At 36.7% G+C, this 16,263-nt stretch overlaps 1 protein-coding gene across 3 annotated transcripts in view; it reads left to right on the forward strand.

Moving 5' to 3' along the window:
* The first annotated feature begins 1,600 nt into the window (after positions 1-1,600).
* Positions 1,601-16,263, forward strand: part of STYX (serine/threonine/tyrosine interacting protein) — a 37,501-nt gene continuing 22,838 nt past the window's right edge. For 2 of the 3 annotated variants that reach the window (XM_036843091.1, XM_036843093.1), the window contains exons 1-3: positions 1,601-1,962; positions 12,945-12,977; positions 14,420-14,473. In XM_036843091.1, the coding sequence (XP_036698986.1) occupies positions 1,906-1,962; positions 12,945-12,977; positions 14,420-14,473 (144 nt within the window). In that variant the 5' untranslated portion in view covers positions 1,601-1,905. The remainder of the gene's footprint in view (positions 1,963-12,944; positions 12,978-14,419; positions 14,474-16,263) is intronic. The other variant, XM_036843094.1, reaches the window with a different exon arrangement.

Below are 16,263 nucleotides of genomic sequence, written 5' to 3' on the forward strand. Positions count from 1 at the left end.
CCCTTTTGAGGAGGTTTGTACACTCTTCTCAGAAAGATTCACACATACATACACATAATTTTGCATATATTAAAACTTAGGAGATTTATTATTTCCCAAGCTCACCCATGGACACTAGGTATCTATGGATACCAGGCTAAGGGTCTGATGTAGGGGATGCTGATGTCAGAAATGTTCAAAACAAAAGTTCCGTTACCTATACACGATTCTTTCTCATATTATGTGGTAATTAAAGCTTTAACAAATTACAATAGGAAATCATCATTGGGCATCAATTAAGATTATGTTATTATTAAAGGTGCTGTTAAAAAAAAGAAACTGTCTTCAGTTTCATAAACACTGAAGAATGAATGATATATGACTCAGGTAATAATATAATCATTCTTCAAATTAAAAACTTGGTAGCAGAGTAATGTGTGCCTTTTTATAACTAAAAGGGAGAGAACAGTTTACATAGTGGTAGAGAAAATGGAGCCCTCAAACTAGCCATCTAATTAATACTCAAATTATTGAACAGTTCTATTTCTATATATGTTTAGTAGTGTATTTCATAAATATGACTATAAAAAGTAATAGTATGTCAGGTCTAGGTCAGATATCCATGTGGTCCTTTTTACTTTATCCAATGTAATCTGCAATTCAGTTAATGAATGACTATCTCGCTTTTTTACTTTGGTGGTGGTGGTGGTTTTTTTTTAAGGAATCAGTTTGGTGTACAAATCTTGAAAGTTTATGTGTGGGTTCTTCCACTTCTAAGCTTGATTTTCCTCATCTGTTTAAAAACAAAAAAGATAACATTATCTCCCTAAGCCCAGAGAAAGTAGTATATACCTGAACTTTATTAACAATATAGTATTAACTGACTCAAACTCCTTTTAAAAAGATATTGAAAGCCATATAGTTTAATAATACGTTTAAGTGTTAATAAGCTTAGAATTAAAGGAAGAGACCTTTCTTCGGTATTATGTACAAATTAGTGGGCTATCAATTGTTTCTATTTCTTAGGATTTTTTCTATTTGCCATTTTTTCTTGATATTTTCTAGTTGTCATATTCCCAAGTATTCTTAAAAGTACACCGTTTCGATTTGCTTAAAAGTGCTGGTGTTTCATTCTCTCTGTGGCATAACGTAATTTTCAGGTGAACTCTTCATTACTCTGGGTTATAACCTCACCAGATTGGGCAGGATTCTGAGAGGGGAGAAAACTATAGTTTCCTTTCGTATGCCAGTTTATGGTGGCTAGGATGTCTTCCCCGTTCTTACACCAAAGAAGGGATTTGCGTCCAATCCGGAAAGGGCAGAGCTGAGTCGGATTATCCCACTCCCTTTCCCAGGACCGTCCTTCGTGCTTTCCCTCCTACCGCAGTCTCACCTCCTCCACCCCCGGTAAGCTCCCGCCGCTGCGCCTCCGGGGCCCCGCGGGCCCCGCCCCCCCGAGGGCCCCGCCCCCCCGCGTCTGCGCTCTCGCGAAGGGGTGGGGCGGCGGCGCTCTGACACCTGGCGGCCGCGGGGGGCGGGCCGAAGGCGAGCGTGGGCTGGGATTGGCTGGGGCGGCGCGGGGAGGGCGGGGTGGAAAGGGGAGACGGTTGTAGGGCTCGTGTTGGTGCGGGAGCTTGGGCGGCCTTAGGGGCGCGGAGACTCGGCGGGGGAGGGAGACGGCAGCAGCATGGCGGCCGGGCACGAGCCGCACAGCCCTCCTCTTTCCGGCTGTAGTCGCCGCCACCGCCGCCGCCGGAGTCGCTGGGACCCTTTAGTCTGCGTGTGTTAGTTGTAAGCCCGCTGCCTCCCCGTCAGTCCGGTCTACCCTCCCTCCTTCCTTTCACCGCCACTGCCAGCCCGAGTGTTGGGCCGGCGGGTAACTCCCACTCCCACCCCACCCCACCCACAAGCCCGCGGGCCGGGACCATGGAGGACGTGAAGCTGGAGTTCCCCTCGCTCCCACAGTGCAAAGAAGACGCCGAGGTGAGTCTGTCGGTGACTGCCACTAACAGGCCTCCCCTTGTGGCTCCTCGGCCGAGGGGCGACCCCAGGCCCCAACCGTCGAAGCCTCCGGCTCCCCGGAGTCCTGTTGCCTCTTGAGGGCGTCCCGGGACCCAGGGGCGGAGCCTCGCCCTCCGGGGCCGTCAGCCCAGACCCCAGTCACGGAGTTCCTCTTCCCCCCCTGAGTCTCCGGCGCCGGAGCCGGGTCTGGTCAGCTGAATTCAATGAGATGAGCAAAAGCAGCCCTTTCCCCCCAGGTTCGGCGTCGAGGCCTTACTTGGAGTAAGGTTCCCCTTTTTTTGCCAAAGCAATGCGAGGGTAATGTTTTTAATCTCCTTTTGAGGGGTAATCTTTGGTGTCGTCGATTCACTTGTGGGACACACGGCCCCACGTGTGGAATAGACGTGGGCCCTGAACTCGCTAAGTGTGCCTTCAAAAAGTTTCCCGAAGTAGTTGGTTTGTTTTGGTTTGGTTTGGTTTTTGGTGTTTTTGAGGCAAGCCGTGACCAGCAGAGTAAATGTCACAAAGCTAGCTCGTTCGAATCTGAGAACTTCAATCCAAAACCTTGCCCTTTGGAGGGAAGTTAATATGGGGAATAAAATTCTTTATAACTTGTTCTCCTGATTTCTAATTTGGGGTTCTTTTTACCCCACCTTACTTCTTCCTTCCCTAACGTTTGTACTGAGTTTTTTCCCATCTATTCCTAGTTTAGAATACTTTATGGTATTGCAGAATACTAAATTAGAATTTTTCTGAAGACTCAATTATAACAGGACAATGATATTCAGATATGCTTTAGTAGGATCGAGAAAGAAAGAAATCTAAAATCTCTTTTTAAGAGATCATTCAATTTATACCAAATATTCATTCTATTGAGTGTCTTCATTTGTGGTTCACGTTTTTTATCGGGGGCGGATCTTTTGCTTGTGATAATAATCCTTGAGAATTTCATGTTTTAAGAGTAGACTCTTAAATAGGAAAAGAAGTAGAATTTAGGTTAGGTTAAAAATGAATTTACACTTTTTTCTTTGTTTTATATGGAATCATGTGAATGAAGAGTATGCTTTTATATCCTCAAAATGATTCAGAAATTTCATCACTGGCAGCAACCTAAGAAATAATGTAGAGCATTCCCACTTCTCAGGTGAAGAAATTGTAGCTTACTAAGAATAAATGATACGCCTAGCGCAAGACACAAGTGAGGACCTTGGTCTCCTCATTCTTAATTCATTGTCCTTTTTACTGCACCTCAATTCTTCCCTGTTCTAATCTTAATAGTTCTAGTTTAAAATGTTTACAGACTTTGTATTTAATCTTTTATTGTGTAAATAATGTATCTTATCTTTGCAAAGATTATAAAATCTTAGGAGGAATATAGCTTCTTTCCTGTGTCAGACAGAAGTAATGCTTAAACCTAGTACATAATGATATTATCTACTGAAAGCCAGTTCATTCCTTATTTCATAGCACTGGATGTTTGTTATCTCTCGGTTACAAGTGACAAAAACCAGAGGAGCTTAAGCAAAAAAGAAAAGAAGTAACTAAATCCAGAAAGTTTGGAGTGCAGCTGGTCTCAGGGACTTGACTAGGTGGTATTATAATGCATCAGAGCTGCCCCTGCCTTTCATTAGTGCTTGTCTCTACTTTCTGTCAAGGTCTGTTCTTTTTCTTGGGCTTCTGCACAGGTATGGAGTTTGGCCATCAGTTGCTCGAGGGTCATATGCTTACAGCATACACATTGAGGAACAAAAGTGCCTTTCTCTAAGCTTCAGTGTTTAAAATCTAGAAGATTGGCCCAATTTAGGTCATATGCCCATCCTTTGGATCAGTCAAGAGAGCCAGGAAGGGGTGAATACAGTGAGGGGTCCAGTCTAGGTCAGATGCTCACTTCCTAGCATCTGACCTACGGGAGTGAAGCTTTCATTAGTAGCCCTCCCACCAAAACCGTAGGAGCATTTCACGAAAGATGGAGGATGCGTTCTGGACAGACAAAACTGTAAATAACCATTAAATAGGGCATATAGTTACGATAAACTGACTAATAAAACAGAATGTAATTTTCTAATTTCCAGTGAGATACATAAAGTGGCAAACAGTTTTACATGGTTATGGTGACCAGCCAGCATAGTTCCTTCCACATAGGAAGCACTACCAATCACAATCCAAATCTTGCTTAAGTAAAAAAAAAATTCAAGTACAGAGATTTCAGTGAAGGCTCTTAATGATTGTTGTGATCAGGCTATGGTAGCTTGATGATCCTGTCACTTCTATAAAAATATTACTTCTAAGTTTCGTGAAATACTGGTTAGAGCACTCTTTACAGGATAGTTGTTAGCAGAAATTTAGCTGTGTTTAGATGGGTTTGCAAAAAGATCATCATTCCTTTAAAACTGCTGTGATTTCCCATTGTTTTTTTTTTAAAACATCTTTATTGGAGTATAATTGCTTTACAGTGGTGTGTTTCTGCTTTATAACAAAGTGAATCAGCTATACATATACATATATCCGCATATCTCCTTCCTCTTGCGTCTCCCTCCCACCCTCCCTATCCCACCCCTCTAGGTGGTCACAAAGCACCGAGCTGATATCCCTGTGCTATGCAGCTGCTTCCCACTAGCTATCTGTTTTACATTTGGTAGTGTATATATGTCCATGCCACTCTCTCACTTCGTCCCAGCTTACCCTTCCCCCTCCCCGTGTCCTCAAGTCCATTCTCTACGTCTGCATCTTTATTCCTGTCCTACCCCTAGGTTTTTCAGAACCATTGTTTTGAGGATGAAGTTCAAACCCTTAACGTCATCAGCATGGTCCCGTGTGAACTGGCATCACCTGCCTCTCTAATCTCATTATGAGCTACTCTTCCCCTTGCTCCATTCTCCGTGTGCCCTATCCATAGTCATCTTCTCTCAGTTTCTGGAATGCTTCAATGTTTTCCCCCTATCTCAGGACCTTTACGTTACTATTTTCCCCTACCATAACTGCCAGCATTCCCCTTGCCCTCTCCTCATTAACTGTTTGCTCTTGGGTTAGATCTCACTTGAGGCATCATTTCTTCAGAGAAACTTCCCCTGATTTTGCCAATTCCTCCTGTCCCCTCTCTCATTCTCCAGACTAGTTCAATCCCCCAGGTTTAAAAACCTCTGTAGCACTTGCTACTTTTACTTTTATACCTAACTTTGTAACAGTTATCATACTTATAATTTTGATCAATGTCTATTTTCCACTATAGCCTAAAAGTTTCATAAGGAGGCTTGGTCACCAATAAATTTCTGTCTTATTTGCCACTGTTTCTTTCATTTAACAGTGTCTGATATATATCATAAGCTTGACGAATGTTTTTTGACTTAATGAAAGAATCTTGATTAGTTTTAATAGTAGAGTCTTACTTGTGGCAAGATTACAGTAGTTTTTTTTACATGTGAAGAAAAAAAGCAGCGTACAGTAACAATTTTTAAACAAATTAGTTACATAGGTAGGGCTGTTGCTTTTATAATTCAAGAATTAATGTTTTATCTTCTTTTCAGATAGAAAGTGACATATTTTTTTCAGCTGCAGTTTGGCAACTTAAATGTTAGCCTTTCCATTTTCTTTTCTCTTTTGATTCTCTTAGTACAGAATCAAAAATAGGAGTTGCTTAATGTGTCTGACTGAGGATCCCTCTCCTAGCTCCTTTAAGTTTAGAATGGTGCTTTTTTAACCTGACTGTAGAGTAGAATCACCCAAGGAACTTTTAAAATAACCATGCCTGGGCCCCTATTCTGATTTAATTGGTTTAAGATGGAGCTAGATAATTCTAATGGCAGCCAGGTTTAGGAATAACTGATTTAGAAGCATCTTACTTAAATGCCCCTCTGTTTCTCCATATCCCCCCAACCCTCTCATTTTTGAGTAAAAATCTCTTTTGGTCCTTTGGTTTAAGTAAAGCTTGAGTTAGGCATGAGAACTAAAGGAAAGAGCTTATTCTGAAGAGGACTGTTTTTTTTGGAGGAGAGAAACTGTAGTACTACTTTTTCTTTTTTGTGAAGTGTACCAGCTCAGGTATAGTATTCTGATGTTTTGTTTTGTTTTTTTCCTGAACTCCCCCAACCTGTATAAAAAAAAAAAAATCCTCTTGGTATTTCTAAAAGTTACATGTTTCAACCACCCTAATCCATCTGATGATAAGAATTAAGTTTTTATAGGTTATAGCCTGTGTCCTTTGGTGAATTTATTTATTTGTTTATTGGTCTTTGAACATTTTTATAGCATTTTTTCCTGTCTCCTAAGTGTGATTTTATAGTGTGTAACTGCATTTTCTTGAGAAGGAAGAAGAGAGCCTGAAAGGTGTTTTAGTATGTGGTACCTTCTATCTCATATTGATGATTGAAGGATTTTCACTTGTGAATTTCTGTCAGAAGCATGGTGTATTTCACAATTAAGGATATTTTAGCTTAGCAGGCTTGCTTTGGTTTGAGAAATATAGTTGGACTGCTTTGCTAATCATTGAAGCTTGGGAAGTTGATTCTACTAGTTATCTACAATAGTAATTCAGAATAGATCATTGGCAGTTATAATGGGAGTCTGACCCATTAATACTCCCATCTCTAAATTGATGGATTTTAGGAACTGTGGGCAGGTTGAGATTGAGTGTGATACACCCAAGACTTGGTTATTAGAGACATGTTCAGACAGATATGTGTCTGGTAGAGCACGACTGTAAGCATGAATGACTTTCAAAATCTTGATGTAGTACATTAAAGGCAGAATTGGTAGACAAGGCAGGTTTAAGATTTGTTCTGTAGGTAGTAATCAGAGCTAGATAAACAAAGAAGGTAAAGTCCTGAGATCAGGAGTATTGCCTATTACAGCAAGTCATGCTCACTAAAGTAGGCTGCATGCTTGTCTGTCCTGTGAATAGGAGTAATTTTTCATTCTCTTCTATACAGCTTGCTTTTTACTCCTGTAATATTTCTTCTATAAATACAGCATACATGTTCTATTGAATACAACCTTATGAGAAGCTCAAAATTTATTTGAAGCCTGTTTCACTTAAAAATTCGTGTAAATTTTGCATTCTATTCCATATGTTCATGTTTGTTTTAATGTTTTAAATTAGTGGTCAGTGAAAATACTTTTTTTCTCCAGGAAAACAAAAAAACAAAAAACAAAACTTCTGATAAAATTAATACACCAGAAAGAAGCACATGTTTATCCTGTGGCTTTAAGTGCCATCTGGCATATTGCGTAGTATTCCCTGGAATATATGTACACCATTTCCCTATATATGTTCCTCTGTTTTTCGTCTTTCATCACACATAATGTAGAGATTTCATTTTAGGTAAACTCAAAAGTACACATTTCTTTAATCGCTTTCTTCTTTCTCACAGCTCTGACCAGTTTTTTCCGGAAGATAAGGCTGACTGTTAGACTACTAGAGAATCTTTAAAAAAAAAAAAAGAAAGAAAGAAAAAGAAAAGAAAAGAGAAAGAAATAAGATCCATAGAATCTAGTACCGTGGATCTCCTCAGTGCTTATTCTCTGGCAGGCACTGTGTTCAATGGTTAGCGGTTCTGTGACTAAAATGACAAGAATATTTGACCTAACTTCTTTAACAGTTTTTCAATATAAAAAAGTTGTAACATATTGGTAAGTTAACAAAGCAGGTAAACATTCAGTCTGTACAGTTTGATTACATTTCCCCCTCTACTGGCTTGTAAATTATATACTTTTTTCTATTCTATTAATCGCTATAAACTAATCATTATTATTATTTTATGTAGTCAGTATTTGTTTAAATATAACTATGTTTGCCTTATAGTTCATTCTTACATTGAGAGGCTGTATAGTGTAGCGATTAAGAGAATGGACTCTAGAGTCAGACTACGTGAACTTGAAGTCAGGTTATGTAGGCTCTCTGTACCTAAAATAGAAATGTAAAATAGAGACAGTAGTACCTTTTCTTCAAAAAAACATCTTTTAGAAGTTCCTTTAATAAGAGTCTGCTGGTAGTAAACTCTCTTTTGTTTGTTTGTTTGTATGGAATTGTCTTTTATTTCACTCTTGTTCTTGAAAGACGATTTTCTCAATATATATTCTAAACTAACAATTATTTATTTCACCACTTTGAATGTATTGTTCCTCTGTCTTCTGCCTTTCCATTCTTGTAGTTGAGAAGTCAGGGTCAGTCATATTGTCTTTCCTTTATATGTAATCTATCTTTTTTGTCTGGATGCTCTCTTTTTTTAATAGAGATAAAATTTACATAGAGTGTAATGCACAGATATTAAATGTACAATTCAGTGAGTTTTGTTAAATATATACACCAGTGTATCTACTGCTTGTATCAAGATGTAGACCATTTCTCCCAACATAGAAAGTTACCTCATATCCATTTCCAGGCAACCCCTACCCCACCCCACATTAGGCAACGAATATGATGATTTCTGTAACCATAGTTTAGTTTTGTCTGTTCTTGAACTTCATATAAATTGAATCATGCAAAATGGACTGTTTTGTTTATGGCTTCTTTCACTGAACATAATACCTGTGAAATTCATCTATATTGTGTTTATGGGTAGTTGATTCTTTTTCATTGCTGAGTACTGTTTCATTGTATAAGTATACCATGGATAGACATTTGGGTTATTTGGGGTTATGATGAATAAAGCTACTTTGAATATTTTTGTACAAGTCTTTTTGTGGACGTATGTTTTCATTTCTCTTTGGTAAATCTTAGTAGTGGAATTGCTAGATTAATCGGGTAAGTGTATTATTAACATTTCATTTTATACTCAGCAGTGTTTGAAAGTCCCAGTTGCTCCACGTCATTACTAACATTTGGTGTTGTCACTTTTTAACTTTAGTCAATCGTGGATATGTAATGGTATCCTGTGCTTTGAATTTGAATTTGTTGTTTTAATATAATTTGAATTTCCCTAATGTTGAGCATATTTTCATGTGATATTGGCCATTTAGATATCTTCCATAATGAGATGTCTGTCTACTTCTTTGCCCATTTTAAAAATTATGTTTTCACTTTATTGTTGGTGTGTATTTTTGTATTTTGGATACAAGTCTTTTGTTGGATATATGTATTACAAATGTTTTCTTTCAGTCTGTGGCTTGATCTTTCATTTTCTTAGCAGTGTATTTCCTTGAGCAGAAGTTTTTAATTTTCATGAAATCGAATTTACTAAATTGTTTTTTTCCCTTTGTGCTTAGTACCTTTTGTGCCCTCTTTAAGACATCTTTCCTTTTCCCAAGGTTGCAAAGATATTCTCCTATGTTTTCTTCTAGAAGTTATATCATTTTTGCACTTATGTTTATACACACACACACACACACACTTTTTTTCGTTCATTCAACAATTATTTATTGAGTGCCTACTATGTGCCAGGTACTGTCATCAAGTGCTGGAAATAGATACAGCAATGAAGACAGATGAGATGTTTGTGTGTGTGTGTGTGCTCGCATGCATGTGCATGCGCATACACACGTGTGGTCAGGATCAAGATTCGTTTTATTTTCCAGACATTTATCCAGTTGTTCCAGCACCACTTGTTGAAAGACTTTTCTTTCTGCATTGAATTGCCTTGGTGTCTTTCAGGAAAAGTAATTGACTGCATATATGTAGGTCTTCTGGCCTCTATTCTTTTCCAGTCTTCTATTTGCTTTTAGTCTGGAAAAAGAAATTCTCCTTTCTGTGTTTGCTGTGCTGCTGTTTCACTGTTTACCTGTGCATTTCTTTCCTTTATCCTGCTTGGGATTTACTGGGCCACCTATTTCTGAGGTATCTTTAACTACTTTCGGAAAATTCTCATTAATATCTGGTGTAATATCTCTCCTTTATTTTCTCACCCCTCCTTCTGGAACTTAGATTCTATGGATGTTAGACCATTTAATTCTATCTTATATGTCTATTAACTGCTCATATTTTCCATCTCTGAATTTAGGTCATTTCATTAGTTCTGTTTTCCAGTTCACAGATTCTCTCTCTATGTCCTTCTGTTTAGCCTATCTGTTGACTTTTCATTTCAGTTATACTTTTTCAGTTCTACATATTCCTTTTGGCTCCCTTAAAAATTAGTTTCTTAATTTTTGGTCATACTTATGGTACTCTTATTTCTTTAAATATATTAAATGTGTTGTATTTTTCATTGTTGTAATTAATATCTGCCGTCTTTGTGGCTGTGATTCAGTTGTATCGCTTTTCATGGTGATTCGTTTCATCTTTTTTTTTTTTTAATGAATTTTATATTGCGAGTTCATTGGAACCTATCTGTTTGAATTATTTCTGATCTAGGTTTAGGGTATGTTCCTCCAGAGAGAAAATGCATTTGCTTCTCCCAGGAACCCATGGACACTATTTACCCAGGACCACTTGACATTAAATTTTCACTTGGCCTCACAAAGATAATTGCATTCTAATGCCAAACCAGAGTGAAGACCAGATTGGTTAGGAAGACCCCACCCCACTACTACCACCACCACCACCTACTCAGAACCAAAGCTAGGAAAGGCAAGAGTACTCATTTTTATGGGGATGAAGTGAGGCCCTACTCCATCCACTTTATCTTTCACTGAGGGTGTTGCCCTTTGGGGGTCCCAGCTTTTTGGTCATGATCTGACTTTGAGCAGGTCCTAGGCTTTGTCTCATGTGCCGTGCCATTTAAAATTAAGGCCATCATGAGGATGTGGAACAACTAGAACTCCCATACATTCCTGGTGGGAGTGTAAATTGCTCTTCTAAAACTTTTGACAGTGTCTAGTAAAGCCAAATATAGGCCTACTCTGTGATTTAGTCATTCCATTGCCACTTATATATCCAAGAGCAATAAATGCATATGTCCACCAAAGAGCATATAAAAGAGTTTTCATTGCACCTTTATTCATAATTGCCAAAACCTGGAAGCTACTTAAATCCCCACCAACAGGAGAGTGAGTAAATTGTGGAATATTTATACACTAGTATACTGCACAGCAGTGAAAAGGAACAAACTACTGATATACGCAACAACATGGATGAATCTCACGGACATTAGGCTGAGTGAGATAAACCAGACATAAAATAGTACTGCTGTATGATTCCATTTACGTGAAGTTCCAGAACAGACAAAACTAAAATCTGTAGTGATGGAAGTTAGTGGTCACCTCTGAAAACAGGAGATATTGACTGAAAAGAAGAATGAGGGAACTTTCTGGGATGGTGGAAATCTTCGTCTGAGTGGTGATCATATGGGTATGTATGTTTGTAAAAATTGATTGAGCTCTACATTCAGATTTGGGCATTTTAACACCTCATTATAAGTTCTTTTATACCTACATTTTAAAAGAACAGAAAGAAATATAAGGCCATGAAAAGACTAGCAGATCTTCTCAGTATGCTCTGTTTCAGTGCTTACTACCCTTGCTGTGTTTGTGCTTTCTTGTGTTCATGAGTGTGTGTCTCTCTGGGGATTTCCCTCACTTCTTAGTTCAGCTGTGCATTTAAAGATACTTTTAAAAATATATTTTAACAGTCATTTCATAGATGGTTTCTCAGGGTTTATAGTCCGCTTCTACTACATTGCTGAGACCAATTTTCAAGATTAAAAACGAAAAATGTATTTTGTTTCTCTATTTTAAAAAAAATGCTGACTGTCTTTGTAGGAGTACTGTTCTCTCTTTCCATTACAGAGATATAACATTTCTACCTTATATGTTAAAAATACTTTTCTGGGGCTTCCCTGGTAGCGCAGTGGTTGAGAATCTGCCTGCCAATGCAGGGGACACGGGTTCGAGCCCTGGTCTGGGAAGATCCCACATGCCGCAGAGCAACTAGGCCCGTGAGCCACAATTACTGAGCCTGCGCATCTGGAGCCTGTGCTCCGCAACGAGAGAGGCCGCGATAGTGAGAGGCCCGCGCACCGCGATGAAGAGTGGCCCCCGCTCGCCGCAACTGGAGAAAGCCCTCGCACAGAAACGAAGACCCAACACAGCCAAAAATAAATAAATAAAATTAAAAAAAAAAAAAACTTTTCTGACTTGGGGAATCTGGATGGAGGGTAAAGGGAATTCCTTGTACTATTTTTTTCAACTTTTCTGTAAGTCTAAAATTATTTCAAAATAAAAAGGTGTTTTTTTTTTTTAACTTTTTGCAGTTTTAACTTTAGAAACCTAATTACTATTTATAATTCTGAGTTTTAAGCAACCAAACTAGAAACTTTTGGAATGTAGTCCATTTACAAATGAGGACTATCTGTCCTATATTTGATTCTTCATTTCAATTCACTGTAATAGCTTTTTTCTTTTTCTTTTAAAATATTTTCTGTCTTTTGCCATTTTGCATTGGCATTTTGCATTATTTTCCAACTTCTTTATCTTGGTCTGCATTCCAAGAATGAACTCTGTACTTCGGTGAAGTGTATCTGTAAAGGAACTTGAACTAGACAGAATCTTAAGCCCAAGTGAGATATGGGAAAGGCTGTTTGATGAGCATCTGGCAGTTTAGATCAGGAATGACAAATAAATACCTATCACATTCTGTTCTTTCATCATTGCAGATATTGCTCAATGACCACAGCACTCTTTCCTTCCTTGAGTCTTTCTCCACATAGGGTTTTAGCTATCTACTGCCAGTTGGTTAGAGTTGGCACAAATGACAAAAAGTCTATTTGACATCTCTGATTTAGAGGATCATTTTTGAGAGAAACTTCTGGAATACCTATCCTTATTATTATTGAACTATTCCATCCATTATAAAGTAACATAATCATAATTTTGGAAGCCCAGTTATTTAAAGAATTACCTTAATCGTTGTTTTCTTGTCACTTAAATTTTCAGGTGTTTGTGAAGCCAATTGAATCTTCTATTTTTATAGAATATTCTATAAGTATAATGTATTTTTAAAAAATCCATACACTTGTATATTACATCTTTAACTTTTAATTGGGTGACATTTTTCATAATGTTATTTACTTTTCTTATGTTTTCCTTCCATTTTTAAGGAGTGGACCTACCCTATGAGACGAGAGATGCAGGTATGACAACCTTCTCATTTATTCCAGCCAGCCTGTATTACTGTTACTATCATTGTTGAATAATTTAACCTAATTTCACAAAGGATTTGAGTCCTGTTGATTCATGATCCGTAGGTTCATCATTGAGTATTTTAAATATTAACATATTTAAAGTTAATCGTGGCTCTTAAAAAGATGGGAGATGAAATTTCTTTCTTAGATTATTAGAACCATGGGCATAGTAATATATGTTTGTGCTTAATGAGTCACTTTGTTTTTCTTCATCTGAAAAATTGGGTACGATATTTGTATTATTTCTGAAAGCAGTTTACTTTCTGTGTTTGTCTAGCTTAGATAAACTCAGGAGAGTTGACTGTAAAGCACATCACCCTTTTGACTAATTGCTCATCTTTGTGTCTGATTCCCAGTCAACTTTCATAGTGAAGTTCTCCAGAAGATTGAGTTGAATACTCACAGTATGGAATGAATGAATTAGTGATAGCTAACCCACATAGCAGTACTTTTTTTGTTTTGCATTTCAACTTTGCTACTCCCAAGATCAAGCAATGTCTCCCCTTCTCAGGAATCTCTTGACTTCTAAAAATCTGTTCCCTTTCTCTCTTTGTGAAAATTCACTTTTTAAAAATATGTGATCACCCGTGGGGCGTTTTACTTGGTGCTATGGGGAATGCAAATATGAGTAAAATTTAGTTTCTGCCCACAAGAAGCTATTAGAAGAAATCACACCTATACACAAATAATTCTGATGTCCCACAGAACCGAACTACAAAATTATATTAGTATATAGAGTATGATATATACTCTATATACTAAAAACTTTCTATATTGAATTCACATGGAATTCACATTGAAAGCTTTCTATATTGAATTCACATAGAATAAATTTTAATTCACCATTCAGAAGTTATTTATTTAAATTGCTGAGACTCTGTCAATAGTCAATAGTCTTTTTTTTTTTTAAGCTTTGCAATAATACTTTACATAGGTAAAAGTTGTAATCTTGTTTTATCTTGTATTACTTTTGATTTGACTGAATAAGGTTTTGTGTAATTCCAAAGGGATGATTTTCTTTATACCTATTTTATTTCTAAACTATAGCAGAGAACAGAAGTAAAATTAGGGGTGTTTTAGTAATCTAAAAGACAACAATACAATATAGTAATTCTACTCAAACTGCTTATAAAAAGCACTATGGAAGTTCAAATACCTGACTTTTCAGAACTACATTTAAACTTTAAATGTGTCATTTGATTATATAAAGCACATCTGCATTTCTCTTCCCAATCATTTGCTCAGTGTGGCTAGAAAGTACTCCCTAAATAACAGGCTTTTTAGCAAATTATTATAACAGCTATGAAAACACTCAGCTAATCCACTTATATGGTACATATTTTGTATAGATTTAAATTGCTGATGGTAAATAGCTCAATTTTTTTTCCTAGGAAATTTTGCCTGGATTATTTTTAGGCCCATATTCTTCTGCCATGAAAAGCAAGGTAAGAACTTTAGATTCATCAAGAGACCTTATTAACCAACTATTTGGAGTAAATTTTTTTAGTAGAAAGAGTTTTATTTGAGGAAGGGTGCACCGATATTGCATATTAACAGTAGTTGTCACTCTGGAGCACCTACTTCTTTCCAAATTTTACTGGACCAGTGATTCTCATGTTTAACCACAAATCACAAATGAGTTTTTGTATTTTTTTCCTCATGAAATCCATGTATTTAAAAGACTTACCAAAAACTGACCTTTAATAATTTATTTACCCTCTAAGATGTTAGACATCTATAATTGCTAATCATAGTTTCTGAAAAATATGAGATACAATTAAATCCCAAAATAAGGTTATTTAACATTTTAGTTAAAGGGTAAGAGAGTATGAATGCACTCATACACACCCACATATTTTAATTGAAGTGACTCAAATCTTCTGTTCTTCCAGACTTTAGAGGTATGGATGTTCCAGGTTGTAAAGTATTGTACTATATATCTAGATGTCCTATATAGTTAACCTGAAATGTATTTCTTCAGTTACACAGTTAAAAGGGTAGATCTCATTCAAATATATGTAACAGTGTTATTGTCACTTCTAGAGGATTCAGCCCTATGAATTATGACAGTGCTAATTCTCTCTGAATTCTCTCTGAATTATAATATGAAACATTATATCACAAATGTTTTCCCTAGTAACCTGCCTATTTAGAAGTCAGTGTTCTTGTGTATGATACTTACCTGCAGTAGGTTTTATAAAAACTGTAGAATTTAAAGCTTTTATGAAATAATTTGATGTATTTACGAATTTTAGGTGATTGGGAGTTTTTTAAAGTTAATGTCATTCCTTTTGGTATTGGAAGGCTTTTTGACTGTTGAGGACTATCTAAGAGTAACCCTAGTCATTTTGATGGCCTACAGCTAAGTTGGAAAGGTGGGGCATGGATAAAAAAATATCTATGTAAATAAATACTAAGGAAAGAATATGGTAGATAACTATAGAATTAACTGTGACTTACTTTGTGAAAACAAAGTTATGCCCAAATAATGTAATATTCACAAATACTGGCCTTCAGGATGATTTTAGACTATTTGCTTTTTGTATTCTCGCTGCACTTTATAAATATACCTATTATACTCTTTCTCACATTAATTTATAAATGTTTGTTTACAGATCTATCGTCTCAAAATCTCTTCCCCCTAATTTCACCATAGTCTCATTAGACTGAAGAAAAGCTTCTATGGCACAATTTGATTATTTCCCACCATGAGTCATTATAGTACAGCCCATATTTCTTTTCATTTCATCATCCAAAAAAATAACAAAAGAATAACGGAGATAAAGAAACCTTAGGGAATAAACTCCTGTTCTAATAAACTCACTTAGTTTAGCCTATCTTTTATTACATTCAAATACAGTTTTAATAAAAGGGACATATTTAGGTTCTTTGTAAGTAGTGAACCATTTCTTTTTCTAAAATTTTTCTGTTGTTTGTAGGTATGAGATAAGGTCATAATTTGCTTTGTATAAATGAAAGTCTGTTGAAAAATAAAAACTGTTTTGTGTGCTATTACTTTTGGGTTCTATCTTAAGGTTTGTTTTTCACTTAGTAATCTAATGTGCCTTCCAGGCTTGTTAAAACATGTTTTTATCCCTAATTTTATATATGTCTTCTTGTAGTTTCTCACATTAATAGAGTAGATATGAAAACTTCACATATCATAGATCAATCATAAACAAAGGAATGAATATTGAATTTACTTTGGAGTTTCCGTAAATGTGAATATGGAACA

The sequence above is a fragment of the Balaenoptera musculus genome, chromosome 2 (genome assembly GCF_009873245.2).
Source record: "Balaenoptera musculus isolate JJ_BM4_2016_0621 chromosome 2, mBalMus1.pri.v3, whole genome shotgun sequence".
Classification (NCBI taxonomy): domain Eukaryota; kingdom Metazoa; phylum Chordata; class Mammalia; order Artiodactyla; family Balaenopteridae; genus Balaenoptera; species Balaenoptera musculus.